Below are 16,346 nucleotides of genomic sequence, written 5' to 3'. Positions count from 1 at the left end.
GATGCCACTGTGACTCTCAGGTAAAGATGTCTGAAGCTTTTGTGGGTTGCAGCAGAAGAGAGAGGAGAGTTTGTTGTACAATTAATTAAGGGAAGAGCAGCCATGACGTTTAGTTTTTGGCTGAAGAAAAATAATTTGATTTTGTTTCTTTGGTAACATCCACGGATTTGTTGTTATCTTCTTGTTTTGGCTGTCAGATATTTTTGTTAAATAAAATCCCCAATCAAGAAGCCGTTCAGTGTATCGGTACCTTTTTATCCACGTTTCCAGGTATTTTCTCAAGGTGTTGTTACATGCTGTCGACCAAGGCGATTCCTTCACAGCTCGTAAGCGAAGAGAGACGCCGACACGGCTGAAAGAATAAACAGTAGAGGCAGACAACTGGAAGTTATAGAGACTACGTAAATGTGTATAAATGGTCTATAGAGCTACAAGAGATCGTGGTTGAAATCAAGTGCTAGGAATGCAAATTACCAAACTGACATAAACAAAGAGCTCACGGTCTGAAACAGATTACACTGGTCAACAAAGATTTTTGTCCCACGCCAAAACAAATCCTGGTTTTTTTTGTGTATTTTTGAATCCAAACGTGTTCAGAAAAGTTGGGACACTAAAGAGGGATTTTTCTGAGGCCATTTGTGGGTGAAAATCAAACGTTTCAAATGTAAGTTTGCACATTTTTTTCTAACGTAAAAGCAGCAAACTTTAGTAGAAAAGGTTCACCTGGTTTAGTTGGTGGGACAAACACAAAAAAGTTGACTTTGTTGTCTACTGTTTCTGAAACAGAACCGCCGCTCTATTGCAAATCCAACATGCCGACGTGACGCAATTTTGGACAAAATACCTTCTTCGCTCAAAATCGTAAATCCGAAAACTGGTCGTGTCCCGCAGGTCAAGTGTTAAAACATTCATTCATGCAAAAATGCCCAGATAACGTTTTAAACAGTCGATGGTAAAAACAAGTCGTACCTGGACGTGTGAGGCGTCCTCGTCCCGGCCCTCCACACACAAAACCTGTTACTGGAAGGTTTCAGACTTTTATTGTGATCCATTTGAAAAAAGGTTTTACAAAAGGTAACATTCAATTTTTACACCAATTCTTAAAAAAAAAAAAAAAAAAAATCACTTAAAATAAGGTTTTGATACAACAAATTCAGTTAACTAAGTAATGGCTTCTATAAACAATGTGAAAATAAGATAATAGACATGTAAATGAATGCTACAAACATGAAGACAAACTGAGGAAGGGATTACATTAATTGAAATTTAAAAAAAAAAAAAAACCTGACATGGCGCGATTGGTTTCCTTTTGACAGGAGTGACGTCTGACCAGAGTATCTCCAACAGAGCAGTTATTGCGAAACAAATCCCACGTCTGGTGTCCCAACTGGAATGTTCGATGACACGCGGAAAAAAAATAAAAAATTAAATGCCCCTCGAGGGCCGCTGATTTGTTGCATCCGTTTTCTTCACATGGCAACATCGGTGCACGTTCTCCTGCAGCCGTGCGCAGCAGCTGACGAAGAGGAGCCCTGCCCTCGCGTGGCTTTCATTTTAGACGACACCCAGATCAGCAACAAAAAAAAAAATAAACAAACAAACAAACAAAAAAAAAGACATGAAAAACCGAAATACAAATGTGAATTTACAACAAAAATACACTAAAAGAAAGAAAAATAAAAGACGCGTCTTTTTTTTGTTTTTTTTTGTTAAACGTTGGACGAGCACAGCGGACGGTGTGTGCTCGTTAGGACAGGTGGGACGTTCTGCTGAGGCCGACCAGATGCTGGAAGAAGTTGCTCCCCCCCCCCCCCCGAGTGGCTTGCATCTGATTCCCCCCCTTCCCCCCCCCGCTTGTAGCAGCGCGGCGCGACGCGACAGCAGCTGCATATTTAGTCAAGAAAAAAAAAGGGCGAGTCGATGTTGGAAAATAGGCGCGTTTGATGTCTCATAGGCCGAGTGTGAAAGTCCCCGTCAGCAGCCGGCTCCCGTCAACATAAAGACTGGAAACGGGACAGCAACAGCGGGCCTTTCTTCGTCGAGAGGAAAACAAAATCGGCACCTCTAAAACTCACCAACGTGCATCTCGTTTTGTTCGGTTCGTCCGCGAACTGAAGTGCAACTCGGGGACAATTCGCCGCTCCGGGCGGGGGGGGGGGGGGGGGGGGGTGGCGGTGGTGCCGGACCGGGTCTCAGCCGGGAGCGGTTACTTCCCGGAGTCCCCGCTCGTCGCTGAGATCCACACTTTTTTTGGGGGTGCCGATTGATAAATCTCCGGACAAAGTCGGACCGGCTTGTTTCCGGTCTCTGCGCGGAGCTGATTGGCTGCTGATGCTGCCGGTCTCAAAACTCCCGGCAACGAACCGAATCAGTGCTTGTCCATAAATGTTAAAATAGTCCTTTAAAAAAAAAAAAACGACGAAGACGACAAAAAAAAAACCCAACAACACGAAGCGTTCGCTAACGGCAGCGGCGGTGCAGCAGCTCGGAGTGGATGCTGCGCTGCTTCGAACAGAGGGGCCCCCGGTTCTGTCGGAAACTCCCCGCAGATTTAAAAACTCCATCGTCCCAGAGAGGTTCGCTACTTCCTGTTCCTTCTTCCAAAAACGCTCCTCGTCCGTTTCACAAACACATTTATCTCCGTTACAGTTACATCATCGGCAAAGCTTAAAAAAACACATGCACCTCCAGCATATTATACAAGAGTATAATACAAAATAAGGCATTTCATCGTGTTGAGTATTCATGTCGTGTTAGTGTGTGTGTGTGTGTGTGTGTTTACGCGTGTGTACATAGCGACCACATTTAAATGTCATTTCTTTTTGCCGGCCTGTAAAAAGACTGCAAAAAACAAACATAAAGTCAAGATAACTCTTACTTAAAATATATATATTTGTCATATATATTTACGTATATATTCATATGTAAAAAAAAAAAAAAAAAAAAAAAGGAAGAGGGGGAAGAGAAAAGCCCAAGAGGTCCCTGTGATAGGCCAGTTCTCAGAAAGCCGCCTCGCCCCGTTCGCCCCGCCCTCATTCCATGACCTCACCGGGCGCCACGGTGACCAGCTGCAAAGGGATCTCCTGATTGGCTACGAGGTCGTGGGCGGTGGCAGTCTGGAGGATGAGCGTGGTTCCGTCGGTGGTGATGACGGCGTCGGTGGTGGTGGGCGGAGACGTGGAGGGCACCCCGCCCTTTTTGTTCTGGTGAGTCTTTATGTGCTTGGCCAGGTGGTCGCTCCGCATGAACCTCTTGGCGCACTCCGTGCACACAAACTTCTTCTCTCCTGCGAGGAACAAAGACACGCGGGCGTCAAAAGACAGCGGCACTCGACACGGCGTCCAATTTGTCGACCTTAATTTTGGGAGAGCATTCGCGAGGACCCGTTACAAAGCGCGGGGTCGGGAGCTCCCGGGACCGCTCCCGCTGCGCGTGGACGCCGAGCGGCGGGAAGCTGTGACGCTTTAACGGGCTGAGCGGGAACAAACGTCGTCGCTCGGTCGGAAAGCGGCGCCCGGCTCGCACCCGCCTCTGCGAGCCGTGAGTTCTTTATTCGCCGAGGTTGGAGCCCCGGCTGCGTCGAACGTTCGGGATCCTGCTCCGGGAAACGTTTTTGTAAAATCAACGTGTTTGAATAAGAAACGCCTCATTTGCATTTTAAGACATTCGTTTACCGGCGAAAGCTCCGAGTCTTCTCCCTAACTTTTACGTTTTAATAAAAAAAAAAAAAAAAAACAACAACAACAACAACCACCACCCCCGTGATCTGACCTGTGTGTGTTCTCCGGTGTCTCTGCAGCTCGTCGCTCCTGGTGAACCTCTTCCCGCAGAACATCCAGTTGCAGACGAACGGTCTCTCGCCGCTGTGCCAGCGCAGGTGAGCTCGCAGGTGGGACGTCTTGCCGTAAACCTTACCACAGCCGGCAATGTGACAGATGTGCTGCTTCTTCTTCCCCATGCCCGAACCTCTGCGAGACAAAGGGGAAATATTTGCAAATTGATGTGCAAAGGAAAACAGCCGAATACGGTCGCGATGTCATTTTATCTTTTACGGTATTTATGACGCTTAAATGAACTTTTTAGGACGGGATAAACGTGTGGCCGACTTTGTTTTACGTTTGTAGGTACGATCCAGTTTATTTATTTTTTGGTACTTTTGTTGGACGAAGGTGAGCTGAACACCTTCGCCTCCCGCTGTGTGTGTGTGTGTGTGTGTGTGTGTGTGTGTGTGTGTGTGTGTGTGTGTGTGTGTGTGTGTGTGTGTCTGTTTTGGGACGCCTACCTTCCTCCTGACTCTTTGCAGTTGGGGCAGGTGCAGGCGACCCTGCGGAGCCTCTTGCCCTCCCCGCTCGGCGCGTCTATGTCCTCGTCTCCCATCTGAACGCGCAGGTTGTTCAGGTCGCTGGAGTTCAGCGTGGAGTCCCCGCTCAGCTGCCACTCCTCCGAGTCCGGCTCCTCCTTTATCTGGATACCTGAACCGCGGGAGAAAGAAGCCGACCCGAAGAGGACTTTAAAAAAAAAACGGGATTCCATAATGCGCAATTTAAGACGTAAAAAAACAACAACAACAAAAAAACGAAGATTTCTCCGCGTGGTCGTACCAATTGGACTACCTCCATCCTCTCCGTGTGTGTATTGAACTCCAGCTTGTGTTACAGAGTTCACTGTGACCGTCTGGAGGTTGGGTAGGCTGACTTGACCCGTCTGGCCCATGGGGAGGGTCTGGACCGGGGCTAAGGTCAACTGCTGGGCCTGGCCCTGGCCGTGCGGCAACTGGAGCCCCTGGAGTGACTGGACGCCCTGAACCTGGAGATGAGACGGGACCCTTTCGGTCATTTCGTAAATCGCTCGCGGCATGGGTTCCCCCCCCACCCCCACCATGATCGCGCGAAGCTTCGAAACAGTAAAACGCTTTCTTACCTGGAAGGTCTGCCACTGGATCTGTCCGGTAGCTGTGACAGTTTGGGCCTGGATGAGGAAGGTCCCGGGGTTAACCAGCTGCACGCTCTGTAGTGTCTGACCTGCTGCGTTCAGGTCCTGGCCCTGGGCCACCTGGGCTATGTGGGCCTGACTGTCCCCGGACAGCTGCAGGATGGGATGCGAGATAGTAGTGGCGTTGCAGGATGACACCTGCGGGTGGCGAAGCGCAAAGTTACTCACAATCGCACGCAACGGGGGGGGGCAGAAAAAGGTAGCTTCCATGTCGTGTCGTGCGTGTCTTGACTTTCTGTAGCAAATAGTGAGCCTCGAAGGTGTCAATAAATTGGAAGGTTCTTCACCATCTGAGGGCTGGTTACACAACGGCATTGCTGCACATGAATGTACCACCTTCAATTATTGTCATACAGTAGATCAGCATGTGCCGGGCAGGAAACCAACAACAAGCGCGCGCACGCACGCACACACACACACACACACACACACACACACACACACACACACACACACACACACACACACACACACACACACACACACACCATCCCCACCAGGAAGCAAATCTACCGAGCCTGGTAGATTTAAATAAATTCTTGGAAATCTGGGATACGTATCAGACACAGCTGAAGCTTCAACAGGCATAAAGTGGAATTTGCCAACTTTAAATACGGAGTCAACATTAAAAATGCGACCTTAAAACGGTGAGAAAAAAAACAACAACAACAACCCAATCTTAAAATGTCTACTTCGTCGCCAGGGCTGCGCGTCTTTTGAAATTTCAAGACATTAATTCCGTTTCGGGGCTGAACGATACGGGGACAAATTTAGACATCGCAATATCTCGAACCAAATACATTCATTTTGGAAATCCTACAATTTTGTAGAGATGACGTCGGTGCTTTGACAATATATCAACGCCGTGAGAGGTTAACTCGTGTGGATGTAATGACTGAGTGAGTCGAGGCAAATCATACAACGGCGAGAACAGTCGAGTAAATTCGGAGAATTCCATCACGTTACTGTCATGCAGCTTTTAAAAAAAACAGTAACTGACATCAATTGAGACGCGTGATGACGTTATAATATCCAAAATCTAAAGACCTCATCTGGTCTCGTGTCACAATATTGCAAAATCGTGCTTAAGCTGTTTCTCTACAAAAACCCTTTCGATTTAAAATGAAGGAAGCCAAACTTGTACAAGAGCGTCCGCTGAAATTGGCAACATTTGATTGAAACTGAAGAATATTTGATCTAATAATGAATAAACAAGACTATAAATAAGAGCAGATTTTTTTTTTTTTTTTGCTTTCAGTAACAGCCTGCTTCCAAATCTCTGCTGCAGACGGTTTGACCAGAACCAGCCCAGCGGGGCTCTCCTGAATGTGGACCGCGTCGTTCGGTTCAGAGGGTTTGAGAGGCCCGGATGTGTCGACCGTGATGTTAAGAGTCACGTGCTGACCTGGATTTGCTGCATGTGGTTGTGGGAGTTGAAGTTTGCGGAGGATGAGGGATCGCACACGCCCGCGGACACGGCGGTCGCTTGGGTGAGGACCCCGGTGCCGTCGATGGTCTCGGGGAGGTGGGAGGAGTTGGAGGAGGAGGAGGCGGCGGTGGTGGTCGGCACGTAGAGCTCTTGGTTGCCGCCGGGGTCGCTGACCGTCACCAGCGACTGTTTGCCGCCGGCGTCCTGGCCGCTCATGATCAGCTGGCCTTCGGGCGTTACTCCCGTTGCGATGGGGACCGTGTGCGCTCCGGTCAGCCCCAGTGACTCCAGATCCACACTGTTTATAGGGACGAACGTTATGTTGCCGGGCAACCCTACGGGCACCGTGCTGGTGTACGCCGAACCGCCGGCCAACGAGACGCCTTGGATCGACTGAACTTGCCCCGCCTGCGTCAGGATGTCTGTGCCTGCCGTCGTGGCGCAGCTGATCCCGATGCTGCCCTGGCTGCCGTCTTGGAGGAGCTGGATCTGCCCCGTGCCGTCGTCCAACCCCTGCGTCTGGAATCCCGCCAGCGTCCCGTCTGCATTTTGGATTTGGGGGATGACCTGGAAGACGAGAGGATGGCTTTGAGCGCGGTCGTCGCCCTGAACACAACAGAACACCTGAAACGGTGCGTTTTGCCTCTTTTCTTTTCTTTTCCTTTACCTGATACTGAATGCCCGACACGCCGTTGGCTGCAGCCTCAGTCCCAGACGCCGTGACGTAGATGGGCTGGTTGGGAAGGCTCCCGATGGGAAGCACGTACTGCCCGTTGGACGTGACGATCCCGGAATTGGGGATGTGAACGACTCCGTGGTCTTCTTTCCCGGCCGAGACGGGGGTCAACACCTCCCACCGGTCCGAGCCCGTCAACTGGATGGCTGACATGTCTGTCGTCTGGGGGACCCAATCGAAAACTTAAAAGATTAGCAGGGACACAGATCGCACTTTCCACAGGGAGGACGGTGATTCATCTCGGCTTCGGATTGGGATCAGGGGGAAGCAGCCGTGGCTGTATGTCTGTAAATCAGACAAGTGTTCAGATATATGCGAGAATGGTAGTAAAGCAGGGGCGGTGTGTGTGTGTGTGTGGGGGGGGGGGGGGTATCGTGCAGAATTTACCCCGATGCAGAGAAAGGAGAATAAAATAGTCACAAGACAGATGCAACCACCAACACACACACACACACACACACACACACACACACACACACACACACACACACACAGAGAGAGTGAGTGAAGATAACCGGCTCAGAAATGGTGGCGAGCAAGGGTGTGTGTGGGGGATGGGTGGCTATTACAACACAATTGAACGCTACTGTTTTGATTACGGACGCTATCTCCGCCACATCGACGACACCTCTTTCCCCCCCACCCCGAGCCCCGAGGCACCACTCCGGCTATCTCCCGGCGAGCCGACCCAAGTGACTGACTTTCAGCGTCCTACCCACTATGGGCGGGTTTTACAAGGGGTAAAAAGTGGGTGGCCGTTATTGAGGGGGAACACAGGAAGTGTTACGGCTTTCACCCCGTGCCATCACAAAAACATTTTTTTTTTTTTTTTAAAACGTGTGAACTCCTCCGTGCTCTCTCCCTCTCTCTAAAAAAAAACCCCCAAAAAAACTAACAACAAAAAAAAACCCAACACAACCAGAAATCGAAAGCGGAGCCCAAGACAAGACGAGCTCGAAAAAAAAAAAATGTCGGGATACCTGCGTTTCCGCCGCGCCGCCGGGTTGCAAAAACTCGCTTTGACTGCTGTCCACGTCCGCGGACGCCATTTCTTTCTCCCTTGTTTTCAGGAGGCTGCTCTGGCGCTAAGCGGAGAGAGAGAGAGAGAGAGAGAGAGAGAGAGAGAGAGAGAGAGAGAGAGAGAGAGAGAGAGAGAGAGAAAAAAAAAAAAAAAAAAAAAACTCCGTAATCTTCAACCCCCTCGCTGCCGCCACAAAAGCTCGAAAAGCATCCCCACTCTCCGGGTCAAAAAAGGAGCCGATCGCGAAAACTCCCCAACAACTTCGCCTCGGGAGATTTTTGTTGTGTTTTTTTTTTTTTTTTTAGGTGACACCACCACCACCACCACCACCCACCCCCACCTCTCTCTCTCTCTCTCTCTCCCCTCCTCTCGGCCCGAGACCGACTGTTTACTTTGTCAACTCCGCGGCTAAAGCTAGCTCGGTCAGCTAACCATATCTAGCCTCGTTAGCAAAGCAGAGAAGATAAAAAAAAAAAAAAGGGAAAAAAAAAAAAAAAAGACGCAGCTCGCTTCCCTTCAACAAAACTCACCAATTTAAGTTGCACGCTTCGACGCGCTAAATGTTTACGTACCGGTTACGGCGGGAGTGGTAGTAACCGGGAGGATTTATCGGATCAACTAAACTCCGAACATGATTATTTTATCAAAGGCGGGCTAGTGTTGATCGGTGAATTCGGGTCGATTTTTTTTTTTTTTTTTTTTTCTTTTTTCTATTTTGATTGACGGTGCGGGAAACACAAAAAGGTGGGACTAACACGCTTGACCGTCCAATTTGCATCGCATTACAGGACGTCCCGCCCTTCTTGTCTCGCGCCATTGGCTGAGCGGCAGCTCCGGTGAGACGTCAGTGGCCGAGCTCGGGTGCCAATCAATTTTTTTTTATTTTTTTTATTTTGTAGGGACGTTGTGTTTCCTGTTTGTCGAACGAGACGAGAAGGAGGAATGCAGTTGTCGAAATTTCGACAAATACTTGGAAATGCTTCGCTGTCGGTACATAAAGTACACTTTTTTTTTTTTTTTCATCATTTCATGGAAAATAAAGTTTCGCATTCGGCATTTTAATTGTTTTAATGCGTTGCCTTTTTTTTTTTTCGCGCTAATTGTAACAGACGTTGCAACGAGAAACCGTTTTGGGTTTTTTTGGGTTTTTTTTTTAAAGTTTTGAGTATTTAAATTCGCTGTAAATCATCAGATGTCCTACATTTTACTACAACCAGGCACGATTTTTTTTTCAGCCTTAAACTAACCAGTTAATTAAATAATTTCCATTAAGATTCGAAAGTGCCTCTTTTTACGTAATTTCAAGTCATCTTTGGGCAAACTGAGATTCTCAAAACAAAACGCACTCAAGTGTTTCAAGATGCAAAAGTTTTAGTCTTTCCGTGCCCATATGAACTGGTTATTGTTCAGCTAAATCATAGGGGAATATTGTCTCACAACAAGCTGCAAAATCATATAATGTATTTAAAGTTTAAATGTATAATGCAACACGGACAGTAAAGAATTAAAAAAGGAACATTTAAATCAAGTTTCCCACTTAAGGTCATACTGAACTGGCCTTTTGGGTATAACCAGGGGGCCCAAGGAGTCAGGGGGGGGGGGGGGGCGGGTTTTATCCCAGCAATGTAATATATAGCCTGTCCCAGAAACTATTCAAATTAGATGCAGAAGAGACATGAGGACGAATGAGACGAAGCCAACATCGCAACATTAAATGGTGTCAAAAAGATGTTGTTTTTTTCAAATCAATAAGTTGATTTTTTTTTTTTTTTAGAAATTATTTTCAAATGATAATTCCATACAAAACTTTTCAGTACAAAGTGGAAACTGTACATGGTAAGGCAGTGAACTCACCCAAAAGTCCATTCAGTAGCTGTTCTGATATCGACTGCATCACACAATCTGCCTCAGCAGGTGAAATGGTCAAATGTTTTTTCCCAAAGAGCTTTAATGTGTTCAAGCTTAAAAGTACGCTTAGATTTTTTTTTAAAAACAACAACTTTCTTTGACCTAGTTCTATTAAAATAAAATGAAAACAAGGAACTCTGTAATTTTACTGCAGTGTGATTAATGATTTTTTTTTTTTTTAACTTTAAAATGAAGACAATTAATTGAATTAACAATTGCAATAAATGTATATACTTGCTCTCACTCATTGTTGTGAGTTTTGTCTCCGACACACAAAAGAGATGTATAAACACACAACAGAATGACGGGGTTATCTCGATTTATTGAGACGTGCATATTGATGAGTGATATTTATTATATATTGGCTCCCTTAGGTTAAAAAGATTTCTGTTTTACTCCGAAGTGTGGCACAATGTTTGACGAGGAGATGGTGAGCACTCTTGGAAAATAAAAGACATTCACACTGTGGAAGCAGTGAAGCACAATGTGTCCAGTCCAGATGATCCACAAAGAAGCATTGTCTCATTACGCAGGGTGGAGATCTTTTTTTTTTTTTTTTTAAACTAGCCCAAAGTAAGTCAATAACAGCAGATTGTATAACATCATTCTCTGTTCAGGTGTCTGATCAGGCTGCCAGGGAGGCCGGCTTTGCTCTTTCTAAAATAACAATGTCTCTCCAGCTCGCAACACAATACAGTCCGACCCAGTGAAACACTGACTTGACGGTTTTCGTTCTCTTCGGTGTAGAAATGTTAGTCATGTTCGGTCAACACGGAGTCTTGTAGCTTTGCTGTGCGGACCATAAAAGGGTAATTAAGGGAAGGCTTCAATTAATTTTGAAATTTGAATCTCCTTTTTAATTTTAAGGGAAGAGATCTAAAACCAATTAATCTGCATCAGACTGTGACTTAACACTCATTAGAGATTTACTGATCCAGCGCAGTCTTTAATAAAGCACTAATTAGGAGGCTCATCTATTCATCAGCCGTTATTACTCAGATTTTCTGAGATAAACTGCAACAGAAAAACTTCTTTCACGGGAGCTTTTTCACTTAACATCAAAACAGCGTCACGCAGGTTCAAATCACATGAACAGTGGCAGAATTATTACAAAAGAAAATGTGCATTGTACTGCAGTTCCCTATATAATTTTCCTTTAAGTTCCACCTTCCCTCCAACATGGTTTGGTAAAAAAAAAAAAAAAAAAAAAGACTGGTTTGAACATTTGAATGTATCATTTGATCGTAATCACGTTAACAGAAGACTGTGGCCGTGAGTGGATCCATTGAATTTAAAAGAGTAATTGGAAAACTAGCAGACAGCGCAGCTCCCCGGGGGCCCGACTAAACTGTATTCTGAGTTCTCCCCCTGGTGATCGCATGGTCTCCTTATTTCTTTTTCGGTGCATTGGGTGTGTTGAATTTGAAAAAGATAATGTCCCCGTCCTCCACGATGTAGTTCCTGCCCTGCTGCCTGTACTTCCCGGCAGCCTGAGACAGAAAAAGATGAAATCAAAGACGGAATATTGTAATTGTATTCAATGTTTCCCAAAGATTCAACGGTTATCAACGGGAATACAACCTAGCAGCGATTCAGGCATATAAATAGGCTCCACACAAACACCCACCTTGGCTGCATTTTCACTGCCCTCTTCTTTGAAGTCGATGTACTTCATCACTTCAGCCATGATGAAGCCTTTCTCAAAGTCAGTATGGATCTTTCCGGCAGCTTGCGGAGCCTTGCTACCTTTCTGTTGGAGCACGGCAGAACAGACAATCTCAAAACACATTATCTGAAATATATTAACAGAACAAACCTCAGCACAAGGGTTTGTATCCCGATATGATCAATATATGATGTCGATGATTTGAGTTAAAAAAAAAAAAAAAAACAGTTCAACCGAAGAGAAACGCATGAAACAAATAATTAAAAAAAATCTTTAAAAAGCAGGATTCAATTACATTCTCGTACGCATACGAGTGTATTTTCACTCACCCTGACGGTCCATGCTCGCACCTCATCTGGTCCCGCTGTGAAGAAGTATTCCAGCTGCAGTGCTGCATAGCCGGCCTTTATTATTTTGGTTAAAACACTAGAGACACACAGACCAATAAGAATAACTAGTTATGACGAAGCAGCTCAAGCGAACGTACAGTTTATTTTTAAAAGGTGTATTTAACGATTAAAGCTAAACATCTTTAATTTGTTTGAACAAGTATGGTCGAGTTATTTTAAGAACAAATTAATTTGATTTATTTTAAGAACACAAATCAATTATTTGAATCAACTTGTTACTGACCAGTTTATATGTACAGAGTCAATTTTAGGGTTTGCTGCTCACGTTTTGTTTTTAAACTGAATATCTTTGTATTTTGGACTGTTGATTGAACCTTCACAAGTTAGGAAGAATATTTGATAGACTGAATGTATGAATCGTATGAATAACTGGAAGACCAATCACAAAAAACGAGAACCTGATAAAAACAGATTCTTTTGGTGATGTGGCGAGTTTTTGTCTGACCTCTGCGTCTTCTGTTCCTCGCAGTATTTCTTCTTCTCCTCCTCTTCCTCCATGTCCAGCAGTTTAGACTCCAGAGCTCCACTCACAGGAATGACGAGAGCACCGGGATCATGAGCATCTACCCACTCCTTGATCTTTGCCAACCTGAAGAAAACAGGCAGCAGGGGCAGTTACTCTGAGGGATCAGAGAGACCTCCAAGCAACCGAAATAATAATCTAATCTACACACAGCAAACATACCACTTGTTCTTTTTTCGGATGTAATCCTTCTCTGAGAGATTAACCAGGTAGATCATGGGCTTGGATGTCAGAAACAGGTATTTGTTCAGTACCTCAATCTGTGGAGAGAATAATAATTTTTTTTTAAATTTAAAAAAAATCAGGAGTTTATTTCTGAAAAAGACATTTCAAATATTTTCTCAGGGACATACGTTATGTGACTGAAAAGATAATGGACATTTTATCCCAGTGAGTCTCATCTATTCATGCAGTAAAGACCAAAAAGATAACTTTGTTTTACAGTAAAACAACCCACTGAGAAAGCAAAATTACATCATATGCCAATCTCTGTGTTTCCATGTACCTGGCGTTATATATTTTAAAAGGGGGGAAAAAAATTAAATTATGAATAAATAAAATAAAACCATGAAAAGATCACAAAGTCTTTACACTAAGCAGAGGCAGGTCTGTCCCGACTATTACATAATCTCTAGGTCATTATTATTTGAGCTTACTGCGGTCTTTTTGCAGTATCGTTTTCATTCATCTGTATAAAAACAGCAGGACGAAACTAACAGAAACGTCACACTTCCGCGTTATTTTCTAGCATTTGAAGTTTGACTGACGATCTTTTAAATGACATCGTCTTGTTGCATCCAAAGTGCATTTAAAACGGGGGACTAATCACTTCCAAACGCATCACACGAACACAATACAAACATCGTTACCTCTTTGTCGTTCCAGTCATGGTAAAATCGGACGGGTTTCTTCTCATCCACCACCCAGCTCCTTATCTTCACCATGATATCCTGAAGCACCGAGCAGCGGGTCAGGTGACGGAGAAACACTTTTTCACTCGAGCAGCGACGCAAATGTGAAACAGGACAACAAGATGCATGAACACACTTGACTTACATATTCAGGTTTGAGTTTCTTGTCGCTTCCTCTGACGGCGGTCTTCTCCAGTTTGTCGATGATCGGGGCGATCGTTTCCTCGTCCTTTAGTCGCAGCTCCTCATGGATTATTTCAATGTCCCTCACTGGGTCAACGTTGCCCTCCACGTGGATAATATCCTCATCGTCAAACGCACCTTAAAAACGCACAAGTGTTGGCAGCCTGTGATAAATACAATTATATAAATCCAAGAAAAGACATCACATCGGAGAAGCGGAAACCAGAAAATCATTGGTGTTTTTGCTTGAAAAATGACTGAAACAATAAATTCTAGCTTTACAAAATACTTGGACTGAACGCTGTCTGAATTGTTTTCACCCAATGCAGCTGTACAAGACTTTTTGCTAAATAAAATAGTCTAAAATGATCAAAACTGCATTCATATTAGAAACTTGCTCAAAGTACAAGGCCTTCATTGCCAGCTGTCAATAACTGACAGCTGGCCACGGATTCTTTACAGCACTATCAGAGAGTACTTTGATTACAGCAGTGTTTGTGTAAGACTTAGGTGCACATATTTTGTAACTTTTCAATACAAATTCTTCAATTTCACACCATTATTGACCATTATTATTACTACCATATCTGTATAAAACTTTAAAAAGAAAAAAAAAAAAAAGAAGAAGAAAAGTGGAACATCTAGAGCAGATAATGAACAAACAACACCCACACAGCCTAAAGACAAAAACTTGTTAAAGAAGTTCTCCAGGAAACAAATACAACCATCAGATCAGGGAAAAAGTCATTTAGTTATAATTTGATGCTCTCCACAATAATTTGGTGCTGCACCTAAACCTTACAATAGGAGCGAAAACCCTGTAAAGCAGTGTTGTTACAGGAATAACATGACAAGAGTTTTTTTTTTTTTTTTTTTAAAGTGGGCCTTATTCCCCTTTAAGAAGTGCAGTAATGCCTCCGGCCTGCGCTCCCGGGACACCTGTGCTCTCCTGTTGGGTTTGTCGCTTTACGGCAGCTGCAGTACCAACGACAACTCACGGGTCATGTGGAAGATGCCGTCACAGGCGCTGATGTGGGAAAGGAAAGCGTTTCCGAGTCCCTGTCCACAATGAGCTCCCTTCACCAGACCAGCAATGTCCACAACGTTTAGGAAAGCGGGCACCTTACTAGGGGAGACAAAAAGTGACGGAAGAATGATCGATGAGCGAGAAATCCATTGATGTGTTGGGTGAGTTACATCAGCTGTCGGTACACACACACACACACACACACACACACACCTGACTGGTTTGTGGTACTGGCATAGGAAATCAAAGCGATCATCGGGGACCGGTACCCTGCTCTCATTTGGGTCTATCGTGCAGAAGGGGAAGTTTTCGGCAGCGGCTTGGCTTTTGGTCAACACATTGAAGAAGGTGGATTTCCTGCAACAGAGTCAAGGAGAGTGTCAACAGAAAGGAGGACCCCCAACACTCGTTTCCTTTCACCCCTGACAAAAATACGACATACGAATAGTCACGTTCCTTACAACGCGCTCTTACCCGACATTAGGTAATCCCACAATCCCGATTTTCAGAGAAGTTCCGAATCGTCCGATTAATGGAGGCTGTTTCGGGGCTTCTCCCTTTTTCGGAGGCATCTGAGACAAGTTCAAAACAAAAGCTGGTTACAATCACGAGACAACAAATATTGGACACCACGCTTCTTCTTTTTTTAAACCGGTGACGCTAAAAGTGAATCACTTTTGTGCCTCCAGTCTGCTTGACTGGCTCCACTGAAAAAAAAACAAACGTGCAGAAGGCAGCTCGGTCATTCAAACGCAACATGCTAAAGTTAGCTGCTGGCTAACTGGAGCCGAGGCTCGCCACGCGAAAGCCCAGAATATATCTGATTTAAACAAACATTCCTGTCTGCATTTGTTCACTCGTTAAAAAAAAAAAAAATGGCCTGAAAACTATTTTGCTGAGAAATCGACTCTTTTGCTACCTTTATGTCTATTTTTGTGTTGCGTGATCTCCACCACTCCCGATATCTGCTCACACCGCCGCTCTACTGAAAAGACAGTTCGGACAGGAGGAAAAACAAAGCGGAAGCGTTTTGACGTGAGGGGTCTCTGATTGGTCAGATGGGAGAGCTGAAACGGCGCGTCACAGACACGTTGACCGACTCACTTTACCAAATCAAATATCTAGATACTGAGTTTTAATTGTCTGCTTTAAAATTGCATGTCCTACATTTTTAGGGCATATACACTTTAAATCGGCTGATATATATATTTATTTATTTTTTGTTATTACTCTGCTGTCTGTCTTCCCGTGTTGCATCGCTAGAAGTCGCCATGTTGCGGGATGCGTTCAAGTACACGCAAAAAAGCCCATAAGTAGACCGTCATAGGACACATCTCCATACTTAATAATACCCGATGATTAATACGGATCTCGTAATTACAGGTGCCATGTCGTGACGTTTACCTGTTTTAATGTTGTAAATGCAAGCCTTTATATTAGCAACTTATTTCAGACCATCTCTAGTTTCACGTCAACATGAGGATTTGATGCTCGTCTTGCTCTTAGATGATACTACACTGAATATTATGGAGGTTTTGGA

General features: G+C 44.8%; 2 protein-coding genes across 4 annotated transcripts; both read right to left on the bottom strand.

The window, feature by feature from the left end:
- Positions 1-2,956: 2,956 nt before the first annotated feature.
- LOC138625934 (transcription factor Sp3-like) lies at positions 2,957-8,871 on the bottom strand. Of its 3 annotated transcripts, none has more exons than XM_069707263.1 (9): positions 8,709-8,871; positions 8,138-8,242; positions 7,089-7,319; positions 6,398-6,988; positions 4,921-5,130; positions 4,602-4,806; positions 4,283-4,472; positions 3,772-3,968; positions 2,957-3,286 (listed from the first exon to the last, which is right to left on the bottom strand). In XM_069707263.1, the coding sequence occupies exons 2-9, from the start codon at positions 8,204-8,206 to the stop codon at positions 3,033-3,035; spliced, it is 1,947 nt and encodes a 648-aa protein (XP_069563364.1). In that variant the 5' UTR covers positions 8,207-8,242; positions 8,709-8,871; the 3' UTR covers positions 2,957-3,032. The 3 variants fall into 3 exon arrangements, with proteins under 3 accessions (XP_069563364.1, XP_069563363.1, XP_069563365.1); XM_069707262.1 differs by having other exon boundaries at positions 8,751-8,871; XM_069707264.1 differs by lacking the exon at positions 8,138-8,242 and having other exon boundaries at positions 8,751-8,871.
- A 1,517-nt stretch (positions 8,872-10,388) lies between these two features.
- LOC138625933 (obg-like ATPase 1) lies at positions 10,389-15,801 on the bottom strand. The gene is made up of 11 exons (XM_069707260.1): positions 15,726-15,801; positions 15,281-15,378; positions 15,020-15,163; positions 14,778-14,905; positions 13,742-13,917; positions 13,555-13,635; positions 12,848-12,945; positions 12,608-12,751; positions 12,082-12,178; positions 11,714-11,836; positions 10,389-11,576 (listed from the first exon to the last, which is right to left on the bottom strand). The coding sequence occupies exons 2-11, from the start codon at positions 15,376-15,378 to the stop codon at positions 11,475-11,477; spliced, it is 1,191 nt and encodes a 396-aa protein (XP_069563361.1). The 5' UTR covers positions 15,726-15,801; the 3' UTR covers positions 10,389-11,474.
- Positions 15,802-16,346: the final 545 nt, after the last annotated feature.

Source organism: Brachyistius frenatus, unplaced genomic scaffold, assembly GCF_029030835.1.
Source record: "Brachyistius frenatus isolate BFR_SWC_R1_liver_20210118 unplaced genomic scaffold, ASM2903083v1 Contig_67, whole genome shotgun sequence".
NCBI classification, from domain to species: domain Eukaryota; kingdom Metazoa; phylum Chordata; class Actinopteri; family Embiotocidae; genus Brachyistius; species Brachyistius frenatus.
The sequence above is the reverse complement of the archived record's forward strand: the minus strand, read 5'-3'. Positions and strand labels throughout refer to the sequence as shown.